This window comes from Diabrotica virgifera, chromosome 2 (genome assembly GCF_917563875.1).
Source record: "Diabrotica virgifera virgifera chromosome 2, PGI_DIABVI_V3a".
Classification (NCBI taxonomy): Eukaryota; Metazoa; Arthropoda; class Insecta; order Coleoptera; family Chrysomelidae; genus Diabrotica; species Diabrotica virgifera.
Window position 1 is genome coordinate 52,936,818 of NC_065444.1, and position 12,801 is coordinate 52,949,618.

A 12,801-nucleotide genomic window follows, 5' to 3' on the forward strand; every position below is an offset into this window, starting at 1 on the left:
TTTTATAAAAAAAAGATTCTAGCATCAAATGTACGCAAGTTACGCTCAAAATATAGTTGGTCCCTTTTGTTTTGGCAAAAAAATCGGGAAAATCACCCCCTAATTAGCAACTTAAATGAAATTAATCATTACCTCTTCACAAGTTGCTTTACTTATGTTGTGTTTTTATAGTCTGTAAGTTTCATCGATTCAGCGTGCTTTTGAACAACTATTTTTGAAAGAATTTGGTTTTAAAGTAAAATTTTTAAAAATTTTAAATTTGACAAAAATTCCTTTTTTTAAAATATCTTAAAAATTATTAGAGGTACCAAAAATCTCAAACAGTAAATAAGTCGGCTTTGCTTTTCTGAATATATTGTATTTTTTTGTTTGACTGCAAGACAAAGATTGGTTAAGATTTGGTGTTTCTAAATTTGCATACCCTCGTGATTAGTGACTCGTTCAAGCCCTTTCAACTACAGATGAAACTTACAGATCATATAAACAATACATACACCAGTAAAGCAACTTCTGAAGTGGTAACGAATAAGTTAATTTAAGATGCTAATTAGGGGGTGATTTTCCCGATTTTTTACCAAAAAGAAGGGACCAACTTTATTCTTTTAAACACTTTAAAAAAAGTTGTAATGAGTTTTCCCCAAAAAGTGCTTCATTTTTTGCTTATTTCACGTTAAAATATTCGATTTGGAATTTGACGAAAATGAACCTATTTTTCATTAGCTATAACTCTGCTTCTACTAGGTCTAGAGATCTAATACATACACCATTTTTTTCACTTTTTTAGAATATTTTTTTTCGACAAAATACTTACTTTTTGAGTTATCTGCGAAAAACCGTCTAAAAACGTGGTTATTTTGTGGAAAAATGAACATATTCACTCGCAAATAACTCGAAAAGTATTGACTTGTTGAAAAAACTCTATAGAACAAAAGTTGCTTAAAATTAGACAGTCTATCCATTTCCGGACTTATTTTACGCGTATATTTTTTCACCCCCGCAAAGGGGTGAAACTCACCCCCAGGGCAAAAGCACACGTCGGCACAATATCACTTTTTCCTCGACTTGTTAGCGATGTGCATCCAAATTTCATGTAAATCCAAGCGGTTCTTTAAAATTTAGAGAAAGTTAAAATTTTACCGTCAAAGAACGGACTAAAAAAACTGCTGGTAGAATCAGCGCAACACTTTTTCACGGAAAAGTTCGAATAAGTGAACGCAACAACTCAAACGGACAACAGCAGCAAAGTCAGTTTGTTGGTCAAATTTGAAATCACTTAGTACATTTTTCCACAAATCGGTTGCTTAAACGTCTCACTGGAGATACTCATGTTTTTAAAACTTGTCAAAATTTGCTCGTGTCTTTGTATGTTTCTACATTCTTTTTAATTTTATTATGTCGTTTGTCCAATGTAAACAATTTCGCAAATCTCATGAATCATTACCAAGATGAATTGTTTTTTAAATAACAGTTATTATTGCACGTAAAACTGATGAAACATATGGGAAATAAGTTAACTCAACACTAATATGGATAGTAGGTAAATGTTTAAATTTAAGCGCTAGAATAATTTTAACGCAGACTAATTGCTAGTTGTCTTATAATATTGTGACATACTGGCAAGAGTTTTTCATTATGTTGCTTGTGATTGACCGATGAAACACGAAATCATTTTTTTATGTTGAAGAACATATCTACGGTTCTCAACGAATAACACATATATTTTATGGAAAATTTATGAATTGGAAATTAATATTGACAACTGACACCGTAATTTTTTTGAGCAATCCTAACCTTAGTGTAGAAATTACCAATCAATCGTATAGTCCGTCCGCTATAACTTTTCCCATGCGGCACGATTCATTTTCAATCAAATTAAGTCAAAACATAAATTGAAACGAACGTCTATGTGTATATACATTTTGTATACTGTATACTATATACTACACACATCGGCGTACGTTTCACTTTCTGTTTTGACTTAATTTGATTGAAAATGAATCGTACCGCATGGAAAAAGTTGTAGCGGACGGACTATATCTCTCGAAAATGTACTCAATAAAGCAACAAGTACAATGTAGAACGAACAAGGAATATGATCTCATTAATAGTACCAATAAAAAAGAGACTGAAGAACTTCTTGATATAAGGAAACATTGATTGATTAAAACAAGGAACCATTGATTAGCACATCAGTTGACAAAGTAGACATGACAAATTAGACCAAATTCTAAAGGCAAAAACATAGACAAACCTCTTGTTTAAGCTCTTGGTTAAGAAAAAGTGTTTCATCAATTTCTGGCATTTCTTTTATGTTTAACTTTTATAATTTTTTTAATATTTGCTAGATGATTTAGTTGGACTAACTACAAGAAAATATGTATTATGTACTACTAACGAGAAAGAAAAAATTTTAAAATAAAGTAATAGAATCCATCTCATTATATCGTTTCAGTTATCATTTTATAATGTGCTGATGAAAACACTCTGGAAATGAGTTTTCTTTCTTTAAGTATAAATACATTTTAATAGTTTATTTGGAGAAAGTAGCATTTGATGCTTTTCAGTGAAACTAATTTAAGCAAGAGTTGTGGAATAACAAAGGAAGGAAGTGATTTCTATAAAGCGACCATCACTAAAATAATATCGCAACTAATGATACAATCTCGAAGAAACCGCTTTCCAGAAGTCCGATTTTTCATCGACATAATCACTTTGATCTACGTATATATAACACAAAGTCAAAAAACCTATCACCGTTAAAAACTCCTTTATGTCGGAACCTTCGACACTGCTTTGAGAAGATCCGAGCTACCCGATTTCTCTATGTTCATTTTCATCGGGTCGTGGTGGTGCTGGTGGATGTTCTGATCCATCTTCTGTTGCTTCTCTTGCTGTTGCTGTTTGTGTCTTTCCTGCTCTTCTCGCTCTCTCCTCGCTTGTTCGTTGATTTCTTTGACGGCTCGCAGTTCCTTTTTAAGTTTCATCCGTCTATTCTGGAACCAGATCTTTATCTGTCGCTCCGTTAGGCAGAGAGCGTGGGCGATTTCGATGCGTCGCCTTCTGGTTAGGTAGTGATTGAAGTGAAATTCTTTTTCTAATTCTAGGGTCTGGAAGCGGGTGTATGTCTGTCGGCCTCGTCGTCTTGGACAACCATTTGGACCTGTAACAAAAGAAACCAACATTAGCAAGAATCATAATACATGATAGTTTTAGGTTTTAGTCATCATAGTTTTAGTCAAAAATAATATACGTTTAAACATTTGGGTAAGAGTAGGCTTGGGAAATTAATTTGTACTGTTTGTTTCCCGGTCTTTTATGTCTTTTGGGATAGCCTTTCAAGTATATGTATTATAATTTATGACATAATTACACTCTATTCTTTAAATACCCCGTTGTTTTTTTTTTGTCTTTTTATTTCTTTAATTAAATTCAACATTGACTACATACAGTGCGCTGGAATAAGTGTTACCCCCCCCCCCTTATTAACTTATTTATTTCTAGCACATAAGCAAAACACTCGGACAGGTCGATTTTTAAAATAATCAAAGTATATTATAACATCAATGTTTCGAACTTTACGCGATTCCTCTTCAGGTGACAGGCAAAACTTTGATTTTTTTAAATGGGAAAGTACATTATGTGATAGCTCATTTAAAATCGTTTGAAATACAGATTACAAAAATGTATAATACTGTAATCCTTTTTAAGAGCGTAGGCGCAAAATTTCGATCGAATTGTTTTTAAACGCATTTATTTTTTTCTAATCCTGAGAAAACTACTGATAAACTATTTTTGAAAAATTTAAACGCAGAATAAAAGATTACATTATTACCGAGGGCTGAAAGTCCCTTAGAATAAACAAAAATTTATTTTGAATGATATATTTGAAATTAAAAATCCGACTAAATTTTCTTTTTCTTTTTCACCCCTGTGACTTATTAAAATAATCATTATAGAAGTTCTCAGGGACTTTTGACCCTCGATAATATTGTAATAATTCATTCTGCGTTTAAATTTTTCAAAAGTACTTATTAGTTTTCTCAGGATTCGAAAAAAATGAATACATTTCAAAATAATTCGACCGAAATTTTGCGCCTACGGTCTCAAAAAGTATTATACATACATATTTGTAATCAGTCTTTCAAAAGTTTTAAATGAGGTGTCACATGATGTACTTTCCCATTTAACAAAATCAAAGTTATCACTGTCACCTGAAGAGGGACCGCGTAAAGTTCGAAACATTGATGCTATAATATACTATGATTATTTTAAAAAGCGACCTGCCCGAGCGTTTTGCTTATGTGCTAAAAATAAATAAGTTAGTTAACGGGGGGGGGGGGTAACACTTATTCCAGCGCACTGTATATAAAATAATCAATACGTTTTGGTACAGTAAAAATACGTAAGTTACAATATACATGGAACGTTATCGAACTCACAGGTGGACTAAGACGGAGATAGAAAGGAAATCGGACATCTTGGGTATTAGCGCACCCTAATATGTCTGTGTAGATATTGGCATTGGATCCGACCGTCACATGTAACACCGTTGCCGTATCCTCTATTTTTTCATACTATCACGTTACAATTTGTTGTGATATTATATTTGTGTGTGAAATGTATCATTTTTGTGTATTTTAGGTATGTTCTAATATGTTATACCTAGTATAATGACGGAGAAGTAAACGTTATTATTCTATTATTCTTGTAGGTACATTTAACATTGATTGAAATTATGAAAGAAATATATAGAAAACAGCATGGCAGCACTGTGACGCACAAACATAAAAATTCAGCCACATTCAGCTGTGCGTTACATAGGGTGCTTTAATATTCAAGATGTCCAGGAAATCTATCTGAATCGGACGGAAACGTCATCTTGAACAAACAGACGTAAAATAATAACGTAGAAAGAATACCTAGAGAAACTATGTGAACTCCACAGAGATAGCACCTGTGAGCTAGAAGAAAGTTAAACCATGGACCAAGAATAGACCAGCTAGAAGTTTATTCTGAAATAAACAAAAGGATGAAAAAAGCAGCAGGCCCTGATAATATATACAAACACTACTACTTAAACTAATGGACAACTAATATATAGATAGCAATAATCACAAATACACTCAACAACATATACAACTCTGGAGAAAGACCAACAGAATGAGTTTATTGCAATTCCAAAAAAACTAGGAGTCAAAAAATGCAAAGAATACTGTACGATAAGCCTCATGAGTGATATCCTAAAATTGTTGCTAATAAGAGAATTTACAAGCTATGTGAAAGTGAAAGTCAAATTTCTCTCAACCAGTTCGGGTTCATAAATGCTGTTGGTACAAAAGAGACTTTGTTCTCAGTACAAGTCTTATTCCATAGATGCAGCTGCAAATGTATGAATTGCGATGTATACGCATCTCTTTGATTACAAGGAAGCGTTTGATCGAGTATAGCATGCCAAGATGATGCAAATACTAAAAGAAGCAGGAATTAATAACCAAGATCTAAAAATAATTGGGAACCTTTACTGGAATCAGACTGCAAATCTCATTGAAGGTGAACACACTGAATATGTGAAAATAATGCGTGGAGTGGAAGAGCTCTAACTCTTTTCATCATTTTCGTCTGATTAATTATACAGTAACGATAGAACGGAGATTAATTTTGTTTTCAGAATATTTTGCCTCATGAGTAACCACGAAATTTTTTGAAAACGATTTCCGGATTGAAAATAGAAACGTCAAAATCCTCATTTCAAAATCTTAATTTTTAAGAATAGTAATATAATATACCTACTTTTGATTTGTATCCATCGACACTACTTTTGGTATAATCATCACTTACAAAGATGTGTTGTATTATATTAACACCTCGCAAATATAATATTACTTTTGTCTTTCTACAGCCTCTTTCTTACTTTTGCGACTTCTCAATATATCCTGAGACAATGACAGGTTAACAGATAATTACAGATTAACAGAATATTAAATAAACCCGATGTTTTTTTCTCGTGATATGAAAATATCGATTTTGTCAACAAGCTTGAGATGAATAAAAATAACAGTATAAAAAGGTATTGTTCTAGAAGTTAAAGGAACTGTAACAAATCAATAAGTTCGCTAGTATTTGTTTTCTATCAAATTAATAGTTACCTATTGGAAGATACACTCACCGGCACAAAATTCCGCCACCCAAAATTTTTGATTAAATTGGACAATTTATAACTTTATTATTTGTACATACTCCGATTTTCAAGATTCTTGCACCAGGTACATGTATTGATATCGTTCGGTTTTATTCCGGCAATACAAAAATTTTGCTTGCATGGCATTATACAGGGTTAATGGAAGCGTTGTATTTTCTCCAAAATTTAAAAATTTCTGTGGAAAAATGCAATAGCTGATTTTGTTTCATACTCCTGTAATATTATCTCGGAGGCATCACAAAATTTTGTTTTTTGAATTATCCGAATATCTCTTTTCTTGTAAGAGCTGCACCATTTTTTGTAAATAAAAACACTGATTAACTCATAAAATATAGGTTGGATTGATAAGATTAGAATGGCCCGCATGTAGCCCAGATCTCAATCCTATTGAGAATTTATGTGATGAATTAAAAAAAGCTATTCGCCGTCATTCTAGGACTCCAGAAAATTTGGCACAGTTATGGCCTTCGTAGAGGAATATCGGGCTATTCCCCAGGCAAGGATAACACATCTTTATTCGATGCCAAACAGATTGCGAGCAGTCGTTGTTGCAAGAGGTGGACATACCAGCTATTGAATTGTCTTGTTTTGTTGTTAATTTTGTTTTGTTTTGTTAATTTTAGTGCGTTTGATATTTTAAATTAAAAAACCTTCAAAGCAGTGTTTTTATTTATAGCTCTTACAAGAAAAGAGATATTCGGATAATTCAAAAACCAAAACCTTAGAGATACCTCCAGGATAATACAAAAGGAGTATGAAACAAAATCAGCCATCCAATTTTTCCATAGAATTTTTTAAAGTTAGGAGAACATACAACGCTTCCATTCACTTCCATATAATGCCATCTAAGCAAAAAATTTTTGTTACCGGAATAATAACAAACAACATCAATACATGTACATGCCTACAAACTGATACAAAAAACTTGAAAATCGGGGTACAAATAAGAAAGTTATAGATTGTTAAACTTAATCAAAAATTTTGGGTGGCGGAATTTTGTGCCGGTGAGTGTATATTATAACTATTTTACAGGTTCATGTTAATTTTTTTAGTATCTGTCTACGAGTATGTTTACATTTAAAAAAAAGTTGTTGTTTTTGTAACACCTTATTACAGAAGTGTTCACCCAAAATAAAACCCCTTCTTTGCCTAAATGCAGTTGAACAATATTCCCTTCTGCATCATTTGAACCGGCGTAATAAATTTTACAACCTTATTCAAACTCGAACTAGAAATTTCGTATTCGCTTACAGAACCCCTTCCGAGTGAAAGTAGTGTACTTTTCCGATTTCGCCTTATTCTTTTAGTTTTTTTTTGGAACTATTTAAAAAGGGGTTTTACAGCATCCCTTCTAGTCATAAAAAAGAAAGTACCATTGAGTAAAGTTTTTATTACCTTGCAGATATAGCCAAAGGGTTTACTAAACAAGATAATAGACTTTCTCGAAACTGGAAATTGTGAAAGTTTTATCAGTTGTAGGGAAAGCAGAAGGAATAATGCATTTTTGAGCTTTGTGTTAATGCTTTTTTCGAAATACAAACTACAGGGTAAATCGCTAGCGTTTTTACCCACTCTCTCTTGTAAGTGAAATAAACTTGAAATGTATTTATATATTATGTTTATGATTTTCTTTCACTCCTCTATTTATTAGAAATACGTCATCTATCATCTTCACGCAATATCTTCACATTTTTAACTGTCTTTCTAATAGATGATGGTTACCGAGATTGTCTTTGAGAACTCTTTGTACCAACCATGGCTTGAGCCTCTCTGCATCTGAAAACACTTAAATAAGGGATAACTTTAATGTAATAAAAGCGTTTTGGTAAAATTGTGAGTTGTGGATTAGGCCACTGTTGCTCTGAGCGCCTCAATTATAAGAATCACGGTAAAATCCTACCGAAGAAGTACATACCTATAGAAAGAAACATCGTAGAATTGTCTAACTTAACGATTGTCTAGCTGTACAATCGCTAAGAATGGTTTGGGCTCTCCTCAAGAATAGTAACTAGTCATTTAATAAAACTACAGATGTTTTTTAAAGGTAATGTTTGCAAAAAAATAAATGTTTTGTTAGAATGAAAAGTATCTTTGTGGTAGATTCATAGGTACCAAAATTGTCAGAAAAGAAGGTAAATAAATGTGAATGTAAAGGTTTATGTAATAATTTTTGGTCAAAATAGTTATAATAAATCGATAAAGCTTTTTAATTTTAGAGAGTGCTTTTTAGTTAGAGCTCTATATTTTTTACAGTCCACTTTATAAGTCCATGTTACCATTTTGGAATTATATTAATATTTTTAGTTACTAGGCCTGGATCCCGCGTACCAAAAAAAATTTTATTAATAGCAAGCAGAAAATTTGAAGCGTTTACTATTTATTGTCTTTCATTGGTTCCGATCCTATGCTACTATTTCCCATGGTGTCACTTCCATCTTCTTCAGGTCTTCTCTGACTGCATCTTTCCCTCTTTTTCTAGGCCGTCCTGCCGGTCTTGTACCGTCTGGTCTTTCCCAAAACACATTACACATTGCTAATCAGTCTGTTGTCATCAGCCTGCCCATTTTAGTCTATTGGCTTTTATGTATCTCACGATGTTTTCCTGCCCGAAGAGAGTCTCTAATTCATTGTTGTATCTGCTCCTCCATTCATTTGTCACTCTGTTCCTTCAATAATGTTCTTCATGAAAAGAATTATTATGATCCAGAAGGTGCAGTGCGTATGTAGAAGTGTCTGCTTGTAGAAGTGTTGTGTTCTGCTATCCGTTTATCAAAGGTTCTGCCAGTTTGACCGATGTAAGTTTTCGGACAGTCACCACAAGTTAGTTTGTAGACACCACTCTGTAGTTGTTTTCTCTTTGGGCTCTTATTGTTCTTAATATATTTGCTTAAGTTGTTAGTTCTGAAAGCTGGTGTTATTCCTTTCTTTTTTATGTATCTGGCTATTTTTGTTGTTATCTTGCCAGTATATGTGATAGAGCAGAAGGTACTGGGATCTTTCTGTGGTGGTGGATAGACTAATTTCAGGGCTTTCTTATGGAGTTTTTGGTTTAAAATTTTATTAATTGTTTGTTCGTTATAGCCATTGTTTACTGATATTTGTTTAATGATGTTTAGTTCTATTTCGAAGTTATTTTTTGGCATGGGAATTTCTGTCAGTATATGTATCATGCTATGGTAGGCTGGTAATTTGTGTTGTGTAGGATGGGATGATGAATTGTGTATAGTTGTCAGTATGGGTAGGTTTATGATATACGGAGAACTCATGTTTGTTGTGTAGTCTGGTAATTGTTACATCTAGAAAGTTTATGGACTTATTCTGTTCTGTTTCTATTGTAAACTCAATATTACTATGAAGTGAATTAATGTATGCTAAAAATTAGTCAAGTTGCCTGTTAGTTCCTGTAAAGCATACTAGTATATCATCCACGTATCTCCACCAATATAGAAACTGTTTAAATACGGGATGTTTAGAAATTGTTGTTTCAAGCTGGTTCATAAATATATCTGATAGCAATGGGCTTAGAGGATTACCCATAATAACACTTCATACACTTGTAATACACGTTTCTGTAATAATTTTTTCAGTCCACTTTATGAGTCCAAGGTACCGTTTTTGAACTATATTAACATTTTTAGTTACATTTCCCTTACGGATAAAAGTTTCTCTGTATAATATTTCTACTTAGGTATTTTAACAGCATTTCCGAATTTGCAGGAATTTAATAAAGAAATAAAAAGATATATGTGTGAAAACAAATGAGAAAACATAAAAAGCACACCCTTATATCAGATATACTCTCATCCTTATCCTGACACTACACATTTCCCTGACACTGATTTATTCCTATGTGAGGGCAACTGCGGGAGGTCTTGTCTGTAACATTACACCAAAATTGTAAATGTAGAAAAAAGAGGTATGGGGCAGATTTCCGTGCAGTGGCGTAGACGAAATCTGATTGAATCAGTTACTTACAATACTAATATACATTTATACTGCATACTTTTACATTATTACTTTTTCTTTTTCTTAACTGGCTTTAGAGATATAGCTCTTATATCTCATACGATCTTGCGCTTTCATTTCCCATTGTTGTATGTACTCCAACCCTAGATAAATCGGCTTTAACATTATCCTTCCATATTTTTTTGGGACGGTCTACTGATCTTCTACTGTCAGGTCTCTCAAAAAACACTGTCTTCAACACTCTGCCTTCCTCTAAGCCTGTCCTCTTATTCGGTTAGCTTTTATATGCCTGACAATCTTTTCAGTACCATGAAGAGTCACTAATTCAGAATTGCGACGCTTTATCCACTACACTGTTAATTCATCTCTTTGAGAGCTAAATATCAATCTGAGAATTGGCTAAGAAGTTGGCTTTCACCTTTCTCTATGTGAAGACAGAGAATTCGACTCAACAACCCACTTGCTTCGTGGAAAGTCATATAGTGCCTTAGCGTTTTAACCCATGTATTTTTGGTGGCTTACCATGTAGAGCTTGCAAAGAACATTGATGATGCTCTCTTTAGGGCGAAAACGTTCTGTTTTGTATCGGTGCCGCCCAAAATCCCGACAGCCAAAATCCCGACGGCTAAAACACCGACAGGCCAGAATCCCGACAGGCCAGAATACCGACAGGCCAGAATCCCGACATGCAACAATCATCGCATAAGTAAAAATTCCGACCACTACATTTGGTTTAGTAACAAAAATTAAAAAACAGATGGCCATAAACAATAAACAATAACTAAATGTAATTATATGTTAAAAAGAAACTTATCAAACCTGTCGGGATTCTGGCCTGTCGGGATTTTGGCCTGTCGGTATTCTGGCTAGAGCTTCACGATACGATACAATATCGATACTTTTTAAGTATTGAGTATTGTATTGGTTATGTTAATGAAGTATCGTATCGAGTATCGATATCGGCAATACTTTCGTATAAAAATATCGTATTGATATTGATTTCGATACGATATCGATACAATACTCGATAAAATATCGACATAAAAGGATTATACATCTAAGCTGTGTAGGCCCTTTATGCCCACTTTTACTTTTGCATGCTTGGCAAATGGACATTATTCTAAAAATATTACGAATATTTCTTATAACTTATACGTATATTCTTATAAAGATTGAATATGGCTAAATGCTTCTTTGAAAGTCGACAAATACTTACTAATTCTGTATTGTTTAAAAACTACTTTTGAAAATATAGGGAAATCCCCGGAGATTCGAAATAAATCGCAATTCAGTATTTGTTAAAAATTATTTTTGCGTCATCATCACTCACTTCCTTAATATTGCCACAAATGCCACATCATATAAACAGTGTAATCATAACAGTCATTTACTCACTCTCAAGAGTTTCAAGTTCAGGCACTCAAGTGTAAGTGTAAGATATTAGGTCTGTTCGTAGAACGATCAGCAACCGTTTCCAACTATCAGACGCATGCGTGTTCGAAGTCTACGATCTCTAACTGGTAACTGCGCAGCGCTAACTGGTAACTGCGCATGCGTCTGATGGTTGGCAACGGTTGCTGATCGTTTGGATCGTACTACGAACAAACCTATTATAACAGCTGATGCTTGGGTTGCAGATCACTTATACTTTTATGTAATCAATAATTATGATCTAAATACCTAGTCCACAAAATATAATCAAAACAACTGTGGCGTTTTATTATTTTTTTCTCGATATCGATATTTTCAATAATATCGAGGCAAGCCTATCGAAAATACAAGAGTATTGTATTGATTTCAGATAATGAGTATCGTATCGACATTAATATTGCTAAGGTATGTATTGTATAGGTATCGTATTGGTTTTCGATACGATATCAATACAATATCGATATTTTTATCGAATATCGTGAAACTCTAATTCTGGCGTGTGATTTTGGCGGTCGGGATTGTGGCTGTCGGGATTTTGGCTGTCGGGATTTTGGGGTAGACCCGTTTTGTATTTGTAGCCCTTTTTTGGGGTTTTTTAAAAATAAATATACGTTTTCCGCAGAAGATTTTTCTTCAATTGTTGTAATTAATGGTATACAGCCAGCTACAGGAAATTCTTCCTTGTAAATCTGAGAATCTTTCTTTCAAATAACAGCGGTTTATTTATTTCCCGCTGATGTAGAATTCATGTTTCACTTCCATATAATATAACAACTGGGCGAATAATTGACATGTAAAGCCTCAATTTAAATTGTCTTTTTAGCAGCTTAGATCTTAATATTAATTATAAGGAGTATAATGCACCCGTGTTGAGCTGCCCCCCCCCCACTTGCAAAAATCAAAAAACAAATAGCCCTGATTTATGAGCTATTTATGAGCTCTCATATTCCGCAAACTAAAAATTTTGAGCTCGTTCCACTGAAGGTTCACCGAAATTGAAGGTAATCGTTGATTTTTACCTTCAGTGACTGCACTATACAAAATAAACTGAAATTTACTGATCTAAATGCGCGTAATTTGGAAGCTTATAAATAATTCAATGATATGTAGTCGCCAAATAATTAGTTTAATGCATTTTAAGTACAACTTTCTCTTAAGCCGGGAAGATAGGGTGGTTTTCTTGCGAAGGGGTTGTAGCTCAATAA

At 33.4% G+C, this 12,801-nt stretch overlaps 1 protein-coding gene across 2 annotated transcripts in view; it reads right to left on the bottom strand.

Moving 5' to 3' along the window:
• LOC114346319 (homeobox protein abdominal-A homolog) overlaps positions 1-12,801 on the bottom strand; it is a 378,791-nt gene continuing 365,990 nt past the window's right edge. For both annotated transcript variants that reach the window (XM_050642572.1, XM_050642571.1), the window contains exon 3: positions 1-3,160. In XM_050642572.1, coding sequence (XP_050498529.1) covers positions 2,769-3,160 — 392 coding nt within the window. In that variant the 3' untranslated portion in view covers positions 1-2,768. The remainder of the gene's footprint in view (positions 3,161-12,801) is intronic.